Raw genomic sequence first — 23,281 nt, forward strand, 5'->3', positions numbered from 1 at the left:
GTAAAAGTGTCGGGCGACTTCCGGTGGACTGCCGGTGTGCGCTTCGGCGCTCCGTATGGAGCTCAGTGCTGCTGCCAGGCAACGGTGTGTGTGTGTGTGTGTGTGTGTGCTCATTCATCCGACCCATTTCGATTTCGGGATTGTGCTGCCGGTCCTGCCGGCGTTTGCTTGTCAACCCCTCCCGAGCCTGGGGAGGTGGGGGGGGGGGGGAGTTACGGGGGAGGGGACGGTTGGATTTTCATTCCCTCCCGCATCATTTCCGGTGGTTGCTTTCTTGTTTGGGGGGTTCGCTTTTTGCTTCTTTTCGTCTTCTTTTTTGTTGTAGCAGCTGCTCTCCTCCCCCCTCTCTGTCTAACGCTCCCTTTATTTATTGCTCACAAATAGTCTCGCTACAACACGCCGAGCTACTTCTTCCGTGACGTAGATGATTACCACTTGTTCTTTTTTTTTCGCCACCCTCCCTCCCCCCCCCCCCCTCTCTTGGGTCGGTCCCCCCTCCGCCTTTTCGAAAGGACCCGGATATGGTCGTTTATTCTCACCCACGCCTCCCGAATGCAGCGTTGTTCCGGCAGAATTTTGGGGTTCCCCGTCTATGGGGAGAGCGTTTCTTGGTGTTCTTGCTTTCTATCACTCCTCCGCCATTGTTGGTCGTAATCGAATTTTGTAAACGCCTTCAGCACGGCAGTTGGTGGGGGTTCTGGCGCAGAGGTTGAGTTGAAAAGTTGCCTTCCGTCAGCGCCTTCCCCGTCAAAAGCTAAGCGTGTAAGAAATCGTGTCAGACATGGAAAAGTTTTTTTTCTTCTCCCTCCTGTGCCCCTCTGCGGGGATGGTGGATGGTGGTGTCGCTGACAGGAAATGAACCGTGGCAGCGTGTAGTGCGATTGGAGGATGTAACCATTTTGTTACAGCTCAAGTATTAGATGTATCTATCATGACACTCCCCCAACTCCCCCAGCTTGAGCCTTCCGGCGACCGGATTAGCTCGAGCATCGTGTGTGCACTGCTTTTGTTGGGGGGGGGGGGGGAGGGAGAGCGGTACCCGTGTCCAGCAAGCAAGACGGTCGCAAGACGCAAAAGGTTCGCCATTAGTCAGCAATTTCTTCGCTTTCGAAGGCCTGGACAGACAGCCTGGACGGGGGGACTTGAGGCTTTATGTTTGGAGAGGCTCTCGGCTTAAAGGCCCTGTGAATTATACGTCTATTACACCAAGGACTAGGGACACTATCTGCAGCACGTCCCATATGTTTTTGTGTATCTCTCTGTGTGTGTGTTTGTGTGTGTGTGTTTGAAGAACACAACTTGGAAACTTGCAAAACGGTGCGTTGTACCGTGCCCAATGCCCCAGAACCGAATTTCTGAAGTTGTCAATCTCTCCGGCGCTGTAGGTTATTGCGGCAAGTGGATATTGCGGATTGCGTCGAACTACTTCTTCAAACCACACACACACACACACACACACACACGCACATACAAACGAAAGCGAAAATCGACTTCCAATAAAAAAAAAACCCGGCACCCAATGCACACACCGAATATCCCAAGGACCTGCTCAAGGACCGCTGCCGCTAGTGACTCCAAACAACGGCAAAGACGGCATTCGCGGCAATTCCACACACTTCCGGAGGAGTTCCGCTCCTCACATGACGTTTTGACCGACGGCGCCTGTTTTTGGGGAGGGGAAGGGGGGGGGGGGGTGGTGGGTTGGGGGTGCAAAGACCCGGCAAAATTTGAATGTGCGGCCGCGGAACGAAGCAGCCTGCAGAGACTCGGAGAGCAGTCGCGTCCGAGTCCAGTTAGCGCGCCCGTCAATCTAAGAGCCTCCCCGGCTCTGCTGCCGAGGTGGAACGGCATTTCGATTTCCGGTTCGCCGTCTGTTCCGTGCACGCCGCGCGCATACAGCTCAAGAAGGTGGAAGACCCTGCAGACGTCACGTCCGACGCCTAGGACCTTGGTTCGAATGTTGCAACAGCAGTGGTTTTTTTTGTTTTGTTTTGTTTTTGTTTGAGGCGTGAAGACGACTCTTGAAGAGATCTTACCAATGTGCGAGGCTTTGGTTATGCGAGCTATTGCTCGGGTGCTGTTGTCTGCTATCATCGCGCTCGCGTGCCGGCTTGAGGTGAGTGCTGCTAGGAGTGGAAGTTGAACAGGCAAAATAAAAGTTAGTTCAAACATGATGCGCGCCCTTCTTCTTCTTCAACAACAACAACAACAACACAGCCAAAAGGAAGGCTCTACTCGCGTGCCTCGCCTGAGCACCTGACTGACGGAAGTTTGACAGTTTTTCCGCTGGTTCGATTTTGGTGGAGCAGAAGGGGGAGAAGAGTTGGTGAGAGAGAGAAAAAAAAAGGTGAGAGAACCACGAAACCACCACCACCAAGCCCGCTCGGTCGGCCCGTATTCAACCACACACCATTTGGCTTACCAGCTGTCAGTTTTGTGATTGTTGAGCGTCGTGTGCTGTTTTGCTGCTGTTGTTCTTCGATGCATAATTGGACGGATTGGTGGAATCGGCTGTGCCTATTACTCCCGTTACTAGGCGATGGCGTTTTGGTGTGGTAGAGTGACTTGCGAGGGTGGCTAAACGAGGAAGGTGTTATTTTTTTTTTTTTCGTTCTTTCGTTGCTGTGTGTGTTGTTGTAGGTGGTTTTGTAGGAATTGGAATGTTGACAGGACTGCTTTCTGCACCCATAACTTACCCTGCGCTGCCTGCTCATTGCTGTCCGAAGCAAAATTCAAAAAAAAAAAAGAAAGATAAAAACGAAAAACACAAAGAAACTACACCGACACTCAGCTTTTGGGTACGTTTTTCTGCATCGTAGGGTACATAACAAAAACGAAATCTCTATTTTCATTTTTCGTGTGTGTTGTTTTTTTTTTTTTTTTGTTTTGTTTGTTTACGCTTCTTACTAGAACTACAGTTACATAACGCCCAGCATTTTCCCGCTTTTCACACTTTACATCGTTTCCATCCACTTTTGCTACTACTTTGTCTGTGTATGTGAGTGAGTGTGTGTGTGTGTGTGAGTATGTTGAATAGTTTACTTGTGTTACCTATTTGGGCATTGGGAACCCAGGGCAGAGGTTTGGCAGAGATTTCCCCCCCCCTTTTTTTTCGTGGGACTTTTTCTTCACATTTTCTTCCATTTTTTTTTTTCTCTCGCGTTCTCAACCGGGCACTGCTACTACCGACTGTGTGGTTTGAAATTCGGATTTTGCCTTTTCTCTCTGTCGCCGTCACTCTGTGTGTTTAAACAAAAACAAAAAAAACATCTGAAACAACGGAAATAAACAAACAAACAAAAACCCAAATCCGCCGGTGGTTTTCAAAAGGCAAATATATAAAATATATTTTTTTTATCGTGTTCTGGTGTTCCGCAGGCAACTAATAACTAGAATAATATTATTACAAACTAGCGCGGGTGCTTCCTGTGTGCGGGTAACGAGTTAATAATTAAATAAAAAGTAAAACACACACACACACACACAAACACATTGATCTATATCATGTATGTACGCATCCTGGCTCATCCTGAGAGGTGGGCGAAAAAGGTGTAAAGCAAAACAAACGCAAAACAGAATCAAGACACACACACACACACTCTGTACAGTGTAAAACGGAAGAACAAAACAAAAACAATTGAGTTATACTTCAAACATTTTTTTTGATTTTTTTTTGTCTTGTATTTGTGTTTTATGTAGTTGTTTTTTTTGCGTTTTGTTCGTCGTTTTAGTTTCTCTTCATCTTTTTGTTCTTTTTTTGTATTTGCATACTTTACTTTTGGTTATTTGGTTCGTGTTTGTGGTGTCTTTCTGTGTTGCTGACATGTTTCACACGATGTGTTTTGCTTGTTTTGCTTTTTTTTCTAAAGGAGAGAAAGATTTCATTTGTCTACTAATCGATTTGTTCCTTCTAGTATGAGTGTTTTGTGTTTTTATATGTGTCTGTGGTGTTGTTTATAAGTTTCTTTGAGTTGTGCAATCTCAAACGTTCTTCTGTTTTGTTCTCTTTCTCTCTTTTTTCTCGAGTGTGTAGGTGTGTGTTTTGTTTTTATTATAATGTTAGCTTGTTTCGCAGTTTTCCTTCCCGGCTTGCCAAACCCCCCCCCCCCCCCCCCCCCCGGCTTAGCCCTGTACTTTAAAACATCTTTTTTCCGTGTTTTCCTCTCTTTTTCTCTCTCTTTCTTTTTCTCTCTTTCTCTCTGTCTCTCGCTCGTAGCTTTGTTCGTTTTACGTCAATTGGATTTTTACCGCCCCGCTTAATAGTTACTATGTACACCTTGCCGTTCCGCCTGCACAGGACAGTTTGGCATTTTCTATCGTTTTTTTTCTTCTGCCTTTCTTTTTCTCGCTACCTCGCTACCTGCTTTAAACGTTCATCTGCAAAACACGTTTCATTTAAACTATTTCACTACTTTCACTTGTTTTGGCATTCTCGCGTACACGTGGGGAGCAGCGGGATACAGATAGAAAGGGACGTAGTGGGGAGGGAAGGGGGAGGGGGAGGTCGTATAGGGAGCTAAACAATAGTGTGCATAAAACAGCATACCTGTGAGTGTGCGTGTGTGTGTGTGCGTGTGGGTGTGCAAGTGTCGTATTGTGTTGCCGCTGGAGCTGTTCACATTAAAACGATCACCATTTCACTAAAAACAACAAACAAAAACACCTTTATGGCAAACAGGCTCATCTTCTATCTCGCTTCCCCTATCTTAAATCTAATGTATTGCCCCCCCCCCCCCCCCCTCCTCCCCTTTCCATCTCGGACATTTTTGGTCTTCTTTTTGGAGGCATTACTGTTTTTGTTTTTGTTTCTTGCTGGTGAAAATAAAAACAAAATACAATACACTCACACATACACATACACAGAAGCACGCACATGTTCTCTCTCTCTCTCTCTCTCTCTCTCTCTCTCTCTCTCTCTCTCTCTCTCTCTCTCTCTCTCTCTCTGTTTCCGCAGGCTGCGATTCTCCATTTGACACTGTACACGTCCAGGTGTACGAGGAAAGGAGTGTGCGTGTTTCGCAAGGGGTAACGGTAGGACGGAAGCGGGGGAAGGGGCCGGGAAGGACACATAACTAAGAATCCATAACACAGATTGATTTACAAATGTACAATATACAAACACTTCCAGACAAGGAAACAGACAAGCACAAAAGGTAAACGGAAGGAAAGAACAAAACACAGCACGGCGAGTAACCCTGCCCCTGCCATGGCTCGTGCTTGCTGTGCTCTCCAGCAAGATAAGCGGATTTGTTTTTGTTTCTTCTTTTTTTTCTTCTTCTCTTAACTCACCCCAAACTCCGCGTAGAGAGAGAGAAACACACACACACACACATACACGCACATGCAGCGAGAGCACGTCCGTCTCATTGGCAGCGTTTAGTGGGGGAAGGGTTGGGGGGGTGGGGGTGGGGGGGGAGGGAATTTATCCACCGTGTTTTCTTCCTCTTACTCCGCCCTCTCCTCCACCACCGGGTTGGCACTTTATCGCCGCCACATGCCGGACGAGCCGGCCGTCACGCCCACCCCCATGCCGGACCCGTTCCGGCGCATCTGCTCGAACTCGTCCTGCGTGGTGCGCTGGTAGGTGCGCTGCTTGTCCTCGAAGTCCCGCAGCCGCTGGTTGTACCGCTCGAGCTGCTCCCGCAGGATCGCGTCCTCCTGGGCGGCCCGCTTCTCGTCCATCTCCAGGCAGCCGATACCGTCCAGCCGCTCCATATCGAGCCAGCCCCGGAAGCGCACGCACACACCGTTCATGATGAAGTGCGATTTAATGTGAACCTGCAGGGTGGGAGAGAGAGAGAGAGAGTGGAGAGAAGGAAAGACATCGATTAGAATCGGTTCGTTGCGTTGTTGTCTGTAAGCAATCGTAAGTGTGTGTGTCTGTCTGTGTGTCATAGGTTCATGCTCAAAACACGTTAAACGTTAAAGAGGCAGCCTTTGTCGTGCCGCGTGCCTACCTTTCAGGCGCAACATGATAAACGATCGTGTGACCGCGCGGCGGGCCCGCCGTTGAGCCTGTCGTGACGTGATGTCATTTTTATTGACATACTCTACACCCCCCGCCCTGAAAAGGGCTAAGCGATCCCGATTTATGAGCGTTGCTGCGTGTGCGAGAGTGTGTGTTTACAAGCGCGCTGCTTAAATGAGTGTGTGGCCCCGGCACGGAAGCCCTCCGCTCTATTAGGGACGCCTCCCGTCACACCGTGTGACAAACGACAATGTTTGTTGTACACCCCCACACACACACACACACACACCCTTCGCCCCGGAAAAGGGAGATAATTTACAACGCTTGTTTTACGCTCGTTAAACACGGCAACAACAACGACAAACCGAGAAGCTGAGAAACGGCAACGGAAAACCGACGGCACCGTACCAGCGCGATCGCGATCGCGTCGCCGGTGGGCTGCGCGTGTCACTCGATCGGCAAACCTCGAGCGGCGTGACGTCGCACGGGTGCCCAGGGCCTGGCCAGCTGCTGCCATTGCTCTCAGCCCAGCCAGCCCTGTAATTGGATACTGCTGTGCGGCCTTATTCCCTCTGCGATCGCACGACCGCGCATCGCTTCTGCCGGTACACTGCAAGCCGACGTCCGACCGACGGCGAGGGATTAGTGGGCCTCCTCTCTCCGGCAAACCGATTGGTGCTCATTGTGCCCTACCGTGCCTGATGGGCACAGCAATTAGGCCGCCGGGGCCTCCAGCAGCACGCTTCATTGCTCCTGCGAAAGGGGCCCACCCTTCTTAAGCCACACTTTGTCCACCGCCAATCACTCCACTCCAAACCGTTTTTTTTTTTTGGCACAAGTTGCTGCACAATTAGTGGCACGCGAGCGCGCCTGTCGTATTTTTCGGTTTTTTTTCTCTCCTTCCAAGCGACACTTTGCTGTGTGTGTGTGTGCCAGAGCACCCGAAAACAAAACAATCGCAAAACGATCGTCAGCTGGTTGCTTGTGCTTGGTGCTTGGAAGATGTGGCGCGCACCTCAAGCAAAAAGACGAAAGCAAACCTTTGCATGATCAGTCGGTGGGCGCACAATTACGATCATCGGTTGTCCGCTTCTCCCCACACACACACACACACACACAGCTGGCAGATGGGTGCGCATGCACACACACACACACACACACAAACACAGACACGCAAAAGAGGGTACAATGTGTGCGAAAAGTGCAAACACCCTCCCAGATGGTGGCCGACACCTTCGTCAGGCGCTTAATCATTAGCCGGGCTGCCGCAGCCGGGAAAGACCTTTTTGTCGGAAGACGGATTGCCCGTCTCGTCTCGTTGACCTGGACCAATTACGGTGGCAAGAGTCGTGTAATGTCGTGCACACCGTTTAACCGGCGGGGCCGAAGAACAAAAACAAAACAAAAAAAAAACAAGTACAAAAGACTTTGGGACAGGTCCCGGTCTCCGCCGGGAACTTGCGGAAGCGTTGCGTGGGATGTTGTTCGGAGCCGTGTTTTTGTTTAAATGCACACTCTTCCGAAGTTGCCCCGCACCATGTTCCCTCCCTTTCTGTAGGGGTTCTGAAAGGAACGAAACGGTTGGGGAAATTGACGCTGTAACGCTGTTTACAACAAAAAAGCTATTTACTTTTGCTGGAAAAACGTCCTCCCCCATCGGCTCTAGAGAACACCTACTGACATCCTGCACACACACACACACACACACACACACACACACACACACACACACACACACACACACACACACACACACACACACACACACACACACACACACACACACACACAATAACCATTGTGCCAATTCTGCTGTCATTCACCAGTCACGGCACGGTTCCAACCGGTTTGTTCCGGTTTCCGGACAGCTTCGGTTCGATCAATGCGTGGCCTTTCCCCAAACCGAAAAACGCTTGCGACGCGGGGGCACAGAAGCAGAACCGGCCGACGCGTCAGCGCGTGAAAACTGCACTCCAACTTGTCAATTGGACACTCTTTTTTTTTTTGTTTTTTTTTTTTGTTCCTATACCGAACCTACCATTTGCCCATCCATACCGGAGGTCTGCAACTGCTAACTGCGATCGCGTTTGTACACTGCCTTCTTCTTGAACTTTCCAGCGCAACGTTCACTTTGCTTTGCACAATTTTGCATCAACCGGGACATCGCCGATGTTGCACCGTATCTTTCGAGCGAGCAGCTCGAAACTGGCGTGTGGCTGGATGTAGCTGTAGCTCACACGCACGCCAGCACGATTCGCGTGGAGGAGTGTCCTGCCAGCCAAAACGGGAACGGTTCGCGCTAAACCGCTTTGTGCGCAGGATCGGACCAAACCAAAAAAAAATGGAAATTGCCTCGTGAAAGAAAAAACCTGCCCCTCAAACCCCCCTTGCTTGGGTGCAGCATCCAGCTGCCGGCTGCCGGCGGTGAGCGGTAGATGACCACCTCTTGAGTGCAACGTCTTTGCGATGAGGATGTGTTTTAGGACATCCGGAACAAATGCCCAGCGGCCCCCTTGCCAAATGGCACTCCAACGAGCCGATGCCGCTCAAGTGCAGGTCCAACAAATCCGCCAGCAAAACCCGGGAATTCCCCGCGCACCAGCCGTCCTTAAATGATGTAATTGGTTGCAAACAAGGAAAGGAAGCAATGCAAAAGCAAAGGAACAATCATCTTGCTGTAGCTACCGGACCGGAGAGGGCTACGGGGGGGGGGGGAGTTTTCACACAAAAGTGAAGGATAAATATCAACACACACACACACACACACTCAAACACACACTCAAACACTCGGAGAGCAAGGGCCGATGGATTGCCAATAGATTTCAATTATCTCCGTTTCTGTCCCTGGGTTTTATGCCAAATCTCGTCTTTTTCTGTCTTTCCTTTGCTCCGTCAGCCAGGGACACACACACACACACACACACACACACACACACACACACACACACACACACACCCGCACTACCCCCGGGACCGGGACCGGGATGGGCATGGCAATTGCATTCGCTCTGCTGCTTATTGGAAATTTACTTTTCAATTATTTCGGGCCTAATCGATCGGAGCGCACTTCGAGCTTCGTCGGCTTCCGGGGGCCAAGGCCAAGGAGTGCCGGAGTGGACCGTTTTGTTAGGTTGCTGTTCTTTTGACGTTCCGTTTGTTGGTCCCTTTTGCTGTGCCCCACGTTCGCACCGGAGCGTAGTAATTCACCAAGCAAACAAGCGCAAAGAACACGGTCGCTGTAGAATTGCTTCTTCCCATCCCATGTGCAGGGCTTCGGTGCGCTTTTGTATGGCCACCTTTTTTTTGGTCTGCTTCGCCCGTATCGCCCTCCGTCATCCGTTTGGGAGCGTTTGGGATTGATTTCTAATTTGTTGCATTTTTTTCTTCTCTCCACTTCTCAAGTAGTTTATCGCGCTATTGGAACACTAACTGACACGCTGCACACTGCACTGCGTAACGGGCGACACCTACCTTGCCGTGCTCCTTGTCGAAGTCGCACTCCTTCTCCAGCCCGAGATGGGCGGGATGGTGATGGTGGTGATGGTGCGGGTGGTGGTAGAGGCCGTGGTTCGGGTTGAAGACGAGCTGCAGGTTGATGCCGGTGGCGGCGAACGACACCTCCGTGTGGCCCTCGCAGCAGCCGGCCCGGAAGCGGCCCCGCCGCTCCTCGATCGGGCGATCGCGGAACCCTGTGTACCGGACCTGCCGGGGGGGGGGGACAAAGAGAGACAGAGAGAGAGAGAGAAAACATGAAGCAAAGCGTACTGGAAAACTTTTTTTTTTTAAATAATAACACTAAAACGCAACCGTTTTTTTTTTGCCGCCGGTTTTTTTGCCGCCCGCAGTGGCAGTAAGTATCGCAAAAAGGCATATGCTGTGTGCTGTGAACGTACATGTATACCACCGGTCCAAGCCACACAGCATCCCACTGCCGCGCGCTATCGCTGTAACTGCGCATCAACACCCCGGTGCAATCGGAGCAAACGGAAGCCATTTGCTAAATTACGTCACCAGGGGAGAGAGATAGAGAGATAGAGAGAGAGAGCACACGGCTGGAGCAGCGGCCGTGATGCGCTTGCGTGCGCGCTCCGTCCCGTCTGGTTGGGGGGAAGTGGCAACCGCGTATTCTTCTCCCGCGAGCGCTTGCCTTCAATTATTGAGGAAGCCCTTGTTTAAAGCCCGCTGCTGCTGATCCTTAAAGAGATGGCCTATAGACGTACCCAAAACGTGCACCCAGGGACGGGGAACGGTGGCCCCGAAGCGGCTAAGCAAACAAAGTCGCGCAATAAAAATGGACCCCCGTGCGGGTTTAATGACTGTTTACCTTTGCCCGCGGTAGTGGCCGAAAGCCATGGCCTCCCCGGTGCCGAATGGCACACCAGCCCGGCATTCCCGCCCAACGGCAGGCCCTGCCCGTACATGTGATGTTTGGATGAGTGATGGTTGAATGTTGCGTAAACAACACCGCACGAAATGCATCCTCCAGAAAGGCATCCTCCAGGGAAAATGAAGCCGGCGCCAAGAAAGTGATTAAAACTTGGTGTGCTGTGTGTGCTGTGTGTGTGTGCGGTAGAGTTGAAACACTGTTTTTTTTTGTTGTTTTTTTTCTTCCGGGGTACCATTAAAGGTACGGATGCGCGGACACGGGTTGCAAACGCTAACGCTCCCGATCGAGATGCGTTAGATGCCATCAAAGCAGAGCTCACTTTGATGTGCATCGGTTTGATTGTTTTCCTGTGTTTGTTTTTTTGTCTGTCTCGTTTGGTTATTTCGTGTACGTCTTCTAGCTTTAGTACACGCTGCTAGTTGCAGTTAGGTTTTCCAATAATACACTATTTTTTGTTTTAACACAGCACTCAAATAAGGGAGTATCTTCGGTGCTAGATCTGGTTTCTAGTTAATTTAAGTTATTTTCACAACACATTTTAATGATTTTAAATCATCTTTAACTAGAAAAAAAAACCATTGCTGACAATAATACTATTACTATTACTTTGGACGCGAGTTTCTTGCATCTCATTGCACGATGATCTAACGCTCCTAATGATCTCCCAATGATCTCCTAATGATTCAAAACAGAAACACGTTTTCTGTACCGAAAAATAGCAAAGCAATCAGTTGGAGTCATTCGGAATTTTGTATTTTTAAAGGAAAGGACTTTCCTTCAACAACAAACATTTCACCAAACATTAAACAAACATTAGACAACACGTAACACTTCGCTCAAAGTTTTCTATTTAATGTTGATTGTAATCAACACATTTTTGTGTAAAGAACTAACACCTAACCAAAAGATATGAGGGATTTACAACGAAATGAACAAAACTTCAGCAAGTTCTTGATATTTCTAAATTGCTACCCGTTATATTCAGTAGGCAAATAATTTGACAAGCTCAAATGAAAATATTACTTCAGCATTGCAAGGCTTTGGAAGAGATGGGTAGATGTTACCCTACAGTAGGCAATATAAATGTCCGATCCTAAACCCAAAAGTAATTGAGCAAACGAATTTCTATCATTCTGGTTGAGTTTGGTGCACCTGAATGTGGAAGAATTTAATTCCTGCAAAAGTTCTTTGGAAATAAAACTTCCAAGCTGCACTTGGAGATGGTTTTGTATGTTTCTTTTCCTCTTCACTGAATGATTTTGTTGTAAAGATGAGTTTGAGAGTTTAGCATCACTTGAAAGATGGTTAAACCGTTTGTATGTTTCTGTTTTGTTTGCTTTTTTTTTTGCTATTGTACGTTTTGAAATGAAAGATCACGTTTGAAGCAATGCTTTCGTCGGTGTTGTCTGTTAGTTTTAGTTGACATCATTAGACAGGACATCTCCAAAACGCTGCAGATCATGGTTTATCAAAGTTTTTAGCAGATCTTCTGTTTTGTTCACGTGCTGCTGCTTTAGCCTGTTTTCCAATGATTCTACGTTTTTAGCCATCAACCCGCCAGCACACTTTCCACCAAAGTGCCAATTCTTGAACTCATTTCAAACCCATTGGATATGAATCTGCATATCCGTTGCGGAAAAATAGGCGACAACCCTTACAAAAATCCACCCAAAACCGATGTGCTTACCTCGCTGTCGCGGCTCAGCTTCTTGAACAGGTCGTCGCTCTCGAACTTGGACTTTTGGTCCGGCACGACGCGCGGCATCTTGAAGATGAACCGCGGCTTTGGCTGCTCGTACAGCCCGATCGTGTCGAACGGGATCATCCCGAGGGCGGCCGGATCGTTCATCATCGTGGCGGCAGCAGGTGTTTGCGATGCGATTTGATTGCGCGCCGAGTTACGATTAGTCCGTCCACACACACACACACACACAGTAGCACGCTCCACACTCAGTTCGCTCTCAACATCTAGCAGTGGCAGCGCCGCTTATCGAGACGTGTTACGGGGAAGCACTGTTTCTCACGCAGAAAAGCATTAAAACACCCGAGCAGAGCCTGCAGCCTCTTTCTCCAGCACGCACGCAGTTGCCGGTGGACGGGCACGGTTATCACAACAGCGGCACCGCTCGGTTGGGTTTTTGTTGATAGTAGAGAAGTTTGTTGCTTGTGGTTCAGCCCGTTGGCAGTGGTCGGCCGATTTGCGGTCGTATCCGTACTCGTCGCGTTGGTCCGGAAAGGAGCTGTAGGAGCGGAGGGGAGAACACAACTGCACTGGTCACTGATACCCGGTCGCCTCCCGTCTACAGAGCGTTCCGCTGGCTTATCTTCCACACACAAACACACGCACTGGCTTTTTTTTCTTCTTTTTAGCAACAAGATAAACCACTTATTTTCCCACCACTTCCAAATTAAAAACAGTCACTGTGTTTAGCCCACACTCTGTCCATTAAACACACGTACACGCACAAGTACACTGCCTATTCTCTGCTGTAAAGCGACGGTTGTAGAATTCGCACCTTCCAATAAAATCGCCTTCCAAAAGCGCGCGCGTATCCTGACCGACGACGACGACGACGACGACGAAAAATGCGAATGCGAAGGGTGTGCGTGCTGCAGGCTTCGGAGAAGCAGTACCGACTCCGCTGGCTGGTTGGGATGGAATGAAACCGTACCCGTGCCGGCCGTCCGCAGCAAGCGTCCGTGTTTGCCGCTTGCTTTCAGGTCGGGAGAAAAAAAAAATGGAGAATTCCGTAACGAAACTGCTCGAATCGTGGCCCCGATTGGTGGTGGTTGTGGTGGTGCTGGTGGTGGCGGCGATGGTGCCGTTGCATGCACGCGCTACGGAAAGGGGCGGAGCTTTGCTGGTGCACACGTGCTGCGAGGTGCCGTTGCCCGTTCGGGCTCGATTTTTGGGGCCTAGGCCACGCCTTTCCGCTGCTCGAAACGGCTCGCTTGCTCGACAAGGAGTCTGGTGTCGGGCGTTTGCTGCTGGTGATGTTACCATTTGTTTGTTTTGATAAGCGGTTTGGAGTGTGATGCTTTTTTTGTTGTTGTTGTCTTGAAGTGGAATAAGTGATGTTTCATCGAAATGGAACATGCTACAAACTCTGCATTTTTCAATGTTTTTGTTTTTGAGTTATAAAGCATGATATGTGTATCAGTCAACCAACAAAAAAAAAAAAACAAACCGAACTCTCTGGAAAAATCCCGAAAAGAACTTACTTTCCTTTCCATTCCCGGGTTTCACTTTCACCCAACGGATTCGCTACACTTATTCCACCCTTTTCCCTGCATCCTGCTAGCTCCCTTTCGCTCTCACACTCGCTCGCTCTCTCTCTCTCGCTCTCTTAACCGAGCATCAACATCCCGACCGGGAACCGACGATGGATTAAGGAGATTATTCTCCGGGCGCGTTTGATGTGATGCTGCTGGGTGGTTTTTCCCTCCGACCCCTTCGGTCCTGCTCACTCTTTCTCGCGCGCTCTCTCTCTCTCTCTCCTGCTCTTGCATTCCCGCGTTTTCCCCCATTTGCGTGCGGGCTTGTGCGCCGCCGTACGCGCAAAGGGGCCGGGCGCGCAATATGGCGGTTTGGCGGCGGTTGTGGTGCCGTTTTTTGGCCTGTTTTTTAGCCACCGAAAGCCGGCGTACCACAATCGTACCGGTTTTCCGCTCTCCATCCCCACCTCGCAGTCTTCTGTGCTCTGGCCCTTGGTCCCGTGCTGGGTTTGGTTTTGCTGCGTGGGCGGGCTGCGATGGAGATCATCGTACAGGGTGGTGTTTTCTTTTTTCTTTTTCCTGCCGCTGCTGCCGTTCATCCGCACGCATCTTTCGGGTCGAGGTTTCTGGTCGTTTAGACTTTGCGTTGTTGCTGCTTTTTTTTTTTGTCTTGCCTTTTTGGGGTATTTTTATTGAAGAATTTCAATCATTTGAAGACACTGCACAAGCGAAAGAGATGCAGAGTGTGTTCCGTGTGTGTGTGTGTGTGTGGGTGTGTTTTTGAGGAGGGGAGGGTTGAAATAAAAGGATGCGCACAAACTATAATCACCTTCAGCATGATTAGAGCTGTTTTACGAAATTAGATTTTCGGGTCGCCCTTTTTCCGTCGCCCCGATCGAACCTCCTGCCCAGGTACTTTTGCTCTTTATCACTGCGGCCGTGCGGGAAAAACCCCTTTTTCGAGGGCAACCCCTCCCCCCCCCCCCTTCCCCCACCGGTACGTACATCCAATTTGCATAATTTTTGGAAGCTTTTTGCTTAATGAGCTCTCGCCGTGGCTTCCGCCCGGGTTGAGCACGAGCTAAAGGAAGCTAGTGCGATTATTTATAACTACACACACACACACACACACACACACACTATGAAATTGTGAAGGTGTCCCTGGAGGGGAAGAAAGGTGTTAAGTGACAGGCGTGGAGACGAGGGGAACCTTTTCATCTTCCCCCGAGATCTTTCGTGTCCTTTTTTTTATGCTGCAATGAAAAGGGGTTTTAATTCTAGCGATTTTTGTTTTTTTTTTACATTTTTACATGTAGCTGCACCTCCCCCACAAAATCATCCATTCGCGGGTTTTCAAACAAAAAAAAAGGAAGAAAATCAAGCACACACACGCGCGCCAAACAAAAAGGACATCAGCGGGGAATAAAAATCAATTCCAACGGTTGGCGTCAGTGGAGTATTTTGTACCTTTGAGTGCTTTGTTTCACCCACTAACAAACCCAACAGCCCCACCCGTCCACCCACCCACACAGTTGCGTTGTCTCTCTCTCTCTCTCTCTCGCTTTCTCTCTCTCTCGAAATCCCCCAGCAAACAAAATAAACTACAGCGACCCTCTTGAGCAGGAAAGAAGGGAAAAGATCAAAATCACCCAACTCTTCCTGCCCAAGCCTTCACCGACACGCCACGATGCGTGTCCTTTTTACGTGTGTGTGTGTGTGTGTGTGTGTGGGTGGGTGGGTGTGGTAGTATGTGTGGTAGTCGTGTGGCACTGGTCTACTATTTGCAACCGAAACCAACCCCAATGAATCAACCGACGAACCAACCACTTGTGTGCGGCCGATTGTGGTAGGCTGTGGCTTCCTACCAGAGACTGCCTTGCTAGAATGGGCTGGGGGGGGGGGGGAGAGGGGGAGTGCTTGGTAAGGTGAGGACAAAAAGAAAGAGAGAGAGAGAGAGCGCGCGAGAGACAGAGAGAGGGAAACATAAAGGAGTTCTTTTGCCGCTTCTTCTGTTTGCTTCGTGGCACAATTATGTACCACTTGTAAAATCCTTCCCCGCCTGTACCCTTCACCCAACAACCCCTCGATTGTAGGCAGAGGGAAAAATGGAGGGGAGAAGGGGAGGTAGTGGTAGCGTTTTGGTCCTTGTTGCTCTCTCTTTTTTCCACTCTCTCTCTCTCTCTGGGGCGCTGACTCCCAAAAGTCCTTGCTGCTCGCTCTATTTACTGTGGTTTGGGGCTGCGGGACCAGGGTCCTTCTTCGAACAGACGCGCGCGTGTGTGTGTGTGTTTCAGCCGAACAGCAAACCCGGATTTTGCCATCGTTTTGCGGAAACGGCGCGTGATGATTTTACCGGCGAGGTTCGTCGCCTTCGTCGCGCACGACAAGGATGGCAAGATATGTGCCCCGCACACGCACACGCAGCAGTGTGCAAGGATGCTGGCGAAAAATGGTGACTTGCAATGCAATGCAAGAAAGAAAAACAAACCAACGCTGCCCCACACATTTTCTCACGTCACGCCGGGTGAACATTCTTGCGTGCCCCAGCCGGAGAGATTGGCGCGAAGGCGCGAAACCTGCCCGGTGCGCGCAGGATGTGATTTTTGCTGTTGTTTTGGGTTTGGTTCCCATTTTTTTTCTTTTTTTTTCTTTTCCTTTACTTTCCTTCCCGACAGGGTGCGTAGCTTCTTGCGGAAAACGAAGCAACCGAAGCGCTTCGTAAAACCGTAAAGACCAACGCCCTCTTCGGGAGGAAATGCGCTGGCAGAGCGCTATATATCCCGCCGGCAGAGTGTACAGCATAAGCCGTTTCGGTCAGCTTCCGAGCAGCGTTCCACTCGCCTCCCCCCCCCCCTCCCCCCGGATGCCCCACGCCCGAAGGAAAAGAAGGATGGTCAGTTGGTTGGGGTTTTATTTATTTGCTTTTTTCTTCCCATGCTTCTTCTTCCGTTCTCGAAGAAAGGTTCGTGGAGGGCGGGAGGGCGCGGTTTGGTGCATGGCCACAGGCCACGGTAACCAACACACAAAGGCAATATACTCGGCCACGACCGACCAGCCCACAAAACAGCCAACATCCGTATCCTGGGAGGGAGCGGGGGAGGGGGGGGGGGGGGTGAAGAACGCCACCCTTCCCGCAACACCCTACCCCGCAACCAGAAAACCGCTCAAAACTAGCCAACAGACGCAACCCGAAGTGTGTGGCCTGTGTAAAACCCAACCCCGAGAGCGGGGGGGGGGGGGGGAGGCCTAGGAGTGGGTCTTGGGCCCCCAATGGAAAAAAACCCACCCCCGAGCAGGACCGAGATCGATGCTGCTGCTCGTGTGTGGATGCGAGATCCTTTGCACATCCCGGGCGAACTGGTCCTTCCCTGTCCTCCAACCCTCCCGCCCCTCCCGATCGACAGACGTAGAAGAAGCGAGCCAGCACTACATCAACCATTGGGAGGTCGCCTAGCGGCCGAGCTCCAGCAAGGGGCGAGCGAGAAAACGTTTCTCGTCCTGGCAGCTGTGTGCTCCAAACTCCGAGCGCGCGAGAAGACATTATTTGCCCCCCCCTCCCCCCACTCCCCCCTCACTCTCCCACCACCCACGGGTTTGCGTTCGTGTTGAGCATGTGCAGCTGTGCCTGCACTGTTGAAGCCTTTCGAAAAGGAAGAAAGAGAGAGAGCGAGAGAGGGAGAGAGTGAGAGAGAACGAGCGAGCAAACGAATGAGATCGGTACACACACACACACACCAAGCGGGGAACCGCCAGTATGTGGGAGCCGAACGCGATTGGGAGCCCACGAAACAATGGTATGTTTCTGGGCGTGCGGCAAACTTTGGGGTGGGGGTTGCAGAGGGGTGGAGGAATAAAACCCACAAATCCGCACGCTTGTCACCAAACGATGGCGGCCATTTTGCGTGTGCCATTTGTGGGCACACTTTCTGAGGGGAGCCGCCGTAAAATGTTGGAACCGACCGGCGCGACCGGCTCGATGTGTGTGTGTGTGTGTTCTCTGTTCCTTTTTCTGCTCGCAGCTCGAGGGGGGGGGTGGAGGGGAGGGGTTCGGGGTAGGTGGAGCAACCCTCATCACCACCGCCATCGAGTGGTGAGCCAGCGAGAAGTGGTTTTTGGTGTGCAAAATGAACCTACCTCCTACCACACCCCTCTCCGCCCATGTTTTCTCTTCCATTCTGACCTCCCCCCCCTCCCCTCCCCCTTCTCCCTTGCTCTCTTGCGCCCCCTAAAATGTGTGTGTGTGTGTGTAGCACGCTCCATTGCATAATTCCCCGAAATGACAAAGCCTGGAGAAGTGAGGAGTGGGGGCGCTGGGGTGACGTTTTTTTTCCATTTTTAGTGATTCTGTTTACACACCGAGTTTCGGCTTTTTTATATGTTCTATGTTTTCAGGGTACAAATGAAAAACAGCAACAATAACAACGCGAAACGTTCCGAGCTAACAATGAGCTGACTTCTGACCAAGCTGGGGGAGCCAAAAAGAGGGGGGGGGAGGGTAACTCAGAGAGGAGCTTGGAACAAAAAGGTTGACAAGTTGCCACCCGGACGGTATTATTGATTCGTTGACATTTGCACACACACACACACATACACACACATACACATACACACATCCACAGCCATTCTGAGGCCGTCCGCAGTTTCGCCCGCAGTGTGCGTTGGATTTCACATCTCGGCGAAACCAAAACAACCCCTTCGGCCGTCGGTACATTCGGGGCGGGTACGATGGGCTACGACGAACTGCTAGCCGACGACAGCAAGCCCCACGCTCGACGTGCGATGTAATAAACACTTATAAATGTCACCACGGTGCGTGCGTGGGCCAAACTTCCGGCCTAGTTCTACCTGGAGCTGGACCAAATATGAGGGTTTCAAATCAAACGGGAACTACATCTCAGACCCATTTAGGCCACTTAGGCAGCAACGCTCGGATATGGAGGGTCATGCTTGGGTGTAAAACCTCGGACCAAAAACCTCAGAACTCCAACCATTGACGACCCTCACAATGGAGTCTCGTGTTGGGAAGGAACAGACGGCCTTTTGGAGGAGCCTTCAAGCAGGACTCGTATAGATATCGAGGTTTTGATATCTATACGGATCTATATAGGTTTGTATATATCTGTATAGGTCCGATATCAATAAAACCTCGGACCAGAAACCTCAGAACTCCTCTCATTGACGACTCTCAGAATTGGGAATAGCCCGTTTTGGGAAGACACACACGACCTTCTGGAGGAGCCTTCGAGCAGGACTCGTATAGATATCGAGGTTTTGATATTTATACGGATCTATATAGGTTCGTATATATCGATATAGGTCCAATATCTATAAAACCTCGGACCAGAAACCTCAGAACTCCTCTCATTGACGACTTTCAGAAATTAGCCCGTTTTGGGAAGGCACACACAACCTTCTGGAGGAGCCTTCGAGCAGGACTCGTATAGCTATCGAGGTTTTGATACAAGGTTTTGCGGCCAGCCAGAATGTTTGCATCGATGCGGCCGTTTTTTGCCGGCTCCACACACACACCACACACTCGAAGGAGGCGACACGACGCTGCGAGAGCTCCACACAAAAATCGGTGAACCTCAATGCCGCGGGTCGTCGGTTTTGGGGCCTGACTTCGGGGGTTGGGCATCGACATGGAGGAGGAGAATTGCGATTAGCTTATCGGGTTGAGTTTTGCGGTATCTCCTGCCTGGCCTTCCCTTTCCCAGGATGGCTCCGCACGCCGCACGCCAAAAAGTATAGAAATTAATCAATGTGTGGTCACAGACGCCCCCCCCCCCCCCACACACAGAGACACACAGATAGGCACAGATCCAACCACCAGATGTTAATTTAGTGGTCGCAAAGTGTGCTCTTGCGCGTGTGTTTTTGTGGGCTGCTTTCTTTTTTTTTTTTTGTTTTGTTTCATTGTCTGGGGGGTTTTGTGTCACACACCCCGGATACCTCTAGAAAGTCCGGGAGGGGACAAAGGGGAGAGCGGAGCATTGCCAGTATCAACAATAACCATTTTCCAACCCATCCAGGGGGAGAAACCGTGTGTGGAATTAGAACCTGGAACCGCACCATCCTGGGCGTAGTAATTTTTCCACAAATTGCTTCACCACTTGATAGCCCACTATCAACACAAACAAATCAACCAAACCGACATCAAGCGGTTGCGGGGAGGGGCAGGGGGCAAGGGATTGGAGGGCCGAAGAAGAAGAAGAAATAAAAAAAGAACAGTAAACGAAGCAACAACATACACGCGCGCCTAAACCTAGCAAAGAGCGCTAAAATTGTGTGGTTTCTGGTGCGCGGCTGTGTAATGTACAGCGCAATGTATAGCCGACCGAGGAGCGCTGTCGCCACCAACAAATTTCCCACCCATTGGAGGCTTTTCCCGCGGTTTTTCGCACGGCCCCTCCCGCCGTGCGTCCTAGCGACGGCCTAGCTCTCGGTTGTGGTGCGCATCTACATCCAGCGGTCTCCCCGGTGCAGACGGTCTGCCGGTTGGTTCGGGCAACGGCTTGCAGCACACGGCAATGCTAGATATATATACGTCACGGGATGGTGCGGTTGCCGACGCTTGCGTGCGTAAGGATGCGAAGGCTATGGATAGCGCTTTGCTTCAAGATGTTTTTTGGTGAGCGGGCCTCGGGTTATTTTTTTTTTCCTGGGCCGTTATGCTACCCTCTCGACCATGAAGATAGATATCGTTGCAGCAACCATGGTCACTCGTTTCTCGTTTTCGGCTATGTCCTTTTAAGCAACCAGAAGAAGAGGGAAAAAAAACCCACTAGCCAACCATGTTCTGATGCCGGCGGGATTTTTGCATCTTACGCACACGGGATTGGTTCAGCGGCAGCGACAGGGTCCGGAACTGAAACTGGAGCTCGTGCTGACACCCGCCGGTTCAGGGATGGCTCTGCACACACATAATTAGATGCATACGCCTGCCAAGCGGGACATCCGGTTGTCCGACAGCAATGCTGGACACGTGTAGGTTGCGTTTAGACACACACACACATACACACACATATTGCAGCTTGACCGGCGGCACCGAAAGAGTCCTATTGCGTCCAGGAAAAGGCCTGGTTTCAAGTGGAACCACATTGAGCCACATTGAGCATTGGCCGGGCACGATCCAAACGATCGGCCTGGTTCTAATTACGGACATGTGTCAGACGTCCAGACCAACGTCATAGGACTTCGGCGTGTCTTCCGAGATTCGTTGTGGTGCCGGCAACTGCGTGTCTACGACAAGAACGCGCGTAATACGGACGCGCTTCAAGGAGTTGTTGTGCCCCTTCGAGTCCTCCAATTGCGATCGCTACACTCCTCGAAAAGGCCTGTTGTTCGGTCTAGTTGTACCGCACAGTGTAGTTCTAACAGCACACACACACACACACCGGTGGAACAATAGGCTCCGCTTCGTGAGAGGCACTGCTGGTGGGCCTTCCGCACAGTGCCCGTCGGCCGCCCAGCCCGTCCGCGAAAGAACAATCAGTTGCAAAGTTGGCGCAACACGCACCCCGGGCCTGGTGTGTGTGTGTGCCATACCATATTCCCACATTTGTGTCCCCTAATCCTTTTTGTGTGCCCCGACGGCTTGCGAGTCTGGAGATGCGAGACATTTTAATTCGACGAATTAACGGCTGCCCGCTGGTTCTGTTTGTGCTCCCGGACGCGGACCGTTTTTTGGGTTGATTAAAAAGCGCGCCCTGCCGCGTCCGTTTGTTCAACTTTGACCTTTTTTTACTCTCTCTCTCTCTCTCCCTCTCTCTTTGTTGCCATTGCTTGTATAGGGATATATGTGTGTGTGTGTGTGTGTGCCGACATTCTCACGACGCGATGCGTTCGCGTATTGTTACAAATGCTGAGGTCTCCTGATTCGTCCCACCAAGTCGTTTCCAAGTTTTCATTATATGTGTGTGTGTGTGTGTGCCCTCCTCGATTGTCAAATCGAGGCAGAAGGCTCGGGGGTTGTTTTTTATTTTATTATTTTGTTTCTTCTCGCTAAAAGCAATCACACAGACCCTTCACAGTACCGGTGATGTTAACATATGGGCGATGATGTTTGTTGCGTCGGGCGCTCAGATTTGTCTGGGAAATGTGTTCCTGGGCAAAACGGACACAACCAACAACAACCAAAAAGCCTCACATTTGAAGTAGTCAATCATAAATCGCAGTTGCGACTGCTAATAACGTTCGCATTTTCGATCGAAGATGAGCAGCTCTTGGCGACTTCTGGAATGCAGCTCGAGACGCTGCCCTAGAAATCAGCTCCACGAGCGTACTCAATCACAACCTAGCGCACAAAACTGTGGAACTGATCCAACAGCAACCCTTCTCCTCCCGTGTGCGCGTACCCGGAGGAGCGCCTAAACCGGGGCGTATCCTTTAGCCGAACGTAAAGCCTACAAAAACAGAGCCCGGCCCGGCAACGGTGCCGAGCTGACAACCGGGCCAGCCCGCCGGCCATGAAAGCATGCCGCCCGCCGGCGGGCTGATGCGATGTTTAACAAGCGATCAATGCGGCCCCTTTCGGGTTGTCTTGCGGGCGGGGGCAATTTTTGGGCTCGTGTTGCGGGTGTAATTCGACGCGATACATCTAAACATCCTCTCCCAGAGACGGGGCGGCTGGCGAGCGCTGTGTTGTGAAAATATTTGTCCGTAATCGGAGCCATCCCTGGTGACGTGTGTGTGTGTGTGTGTGTAAGAGTGTGCTTACTGCTGAGGGTTGTTTTTTGTTCTGTTGCCGTTTCCTACTCTTGTCTTTTGGTTTGTCTTTTGGTGTCCCGGAGGTGTTGCTTCCCGGGGTCGGGAAGGCTTCCAAAATCGGGAGGCTGCCAACAATCGGGGCGATGATTACAACGGTGCTTTTGTGCTGCACACCTGATAGAGAGCCGGGCGCAGATCGATGCCACCAAGTGGCCCTCCGTTTCGTCCCAGTCCAAGCCCGATTTGCCGCCTGATCGACGCATCTTCGACCCCACCGAGGCGATTAGCATAAGCGCAGCTTAAGACGAGAGCGCTGCTCGGATGACAAGCTAATCCGATTTTCCATAAAACCCGAACCGTTTGCCGCAGGCTCCGCAGCAGAAGCTGGCAGCCAAACTGGCAGCAGCAGTAGTTCGATTCGAGCGTAGCCAAATTTGGCCGGAGGAAATTTTGCATTTTTCGCCGTGCCGTGCTGTGAAATGAGCTGTCCAGCGGTCCAGGTAGGTGGCCCCGCTAGGAAGGTTCACTGGATGCGAAGCACTCCGCAGAACCGGCATTCAGTTGCGCAAGTGTTCCGTGGAATTGCTCCGACGCGTTTCATTAGCCGCCGCCCAAAAGTACCTGGACCTAATGTGTGTGTGTGTGTGTGTGTGTCTGTGAGTGTGTAATAGGATTCGTGCCGGTCCCGATCACTATCACTGCCTCAACCCAGGACAGGATGTGGGACGGGCAACTTCTTCAGAAGAGAGATATAGGCTCCTCAAGCGTAGCTAGTTCTGTATGTGAGTATGTATTTGGCGATTGTTTCCTCTGCACTACATCTTCCTATCCCATCTTGGACTGTGTCACCCAGCGTCACCCAGCACGTTTTTATTTTCCTTCCTCTTCTCCAAAAAAAACTCAAAAACCGCCTAATAATCCATCCTTTGCAGGCGCGCTCAAGCGCGCTAATGAAATCAAATCACCGTGCAGCAGTTGAACAACAGCAATCATCCACACAA

The 23,281-nt window shown here is 50.8% G+C and overlaps 1 protein-coding gene across 1 annotated transcript; it reads right to left on the reverse strand.

Annotated features, from left to right (window-relative positions):
* Positions 1-4,177: 4,177 nt before the first annotated feature.
* Positions 4,178-14,228, reverse strand: LOC120956648 (protein big brother). Its single transcript, XM_040378302.2, has 3 exons — positions 12,043-14,228; positions 9,440-9,670; positions 4,178-5,778 (listed from the first exon to the last, which is right to left on the reverse strand). Exons 1-3 carry the CDS (start codon positions 12,205-12,207, stop codon positions 5,482-5,484), a joined length of 693 nt encoding a protein of 230 aa, XP_040234236.1. The 5' UTR covers positions 12,208-14,228; the 3' UTR covers positions 4,178-5,481.
* Positions 14,229-23,281: the final 9,053 nt, after the last annotated feature.

Source organism: Anopheles coluzzii, chromosome X (assembly GCF_943734685.1).
Source record: "Anopheles coluzzii chromosome X, AcolN3, whole genome shotgun sequence".
Classification (NCBI taxonomy): Eukaryota; Metazoa; Arthropoda; class Insecta; order Diptera; family Culicidae; genus Anopheles; species Anopheles coluzzii.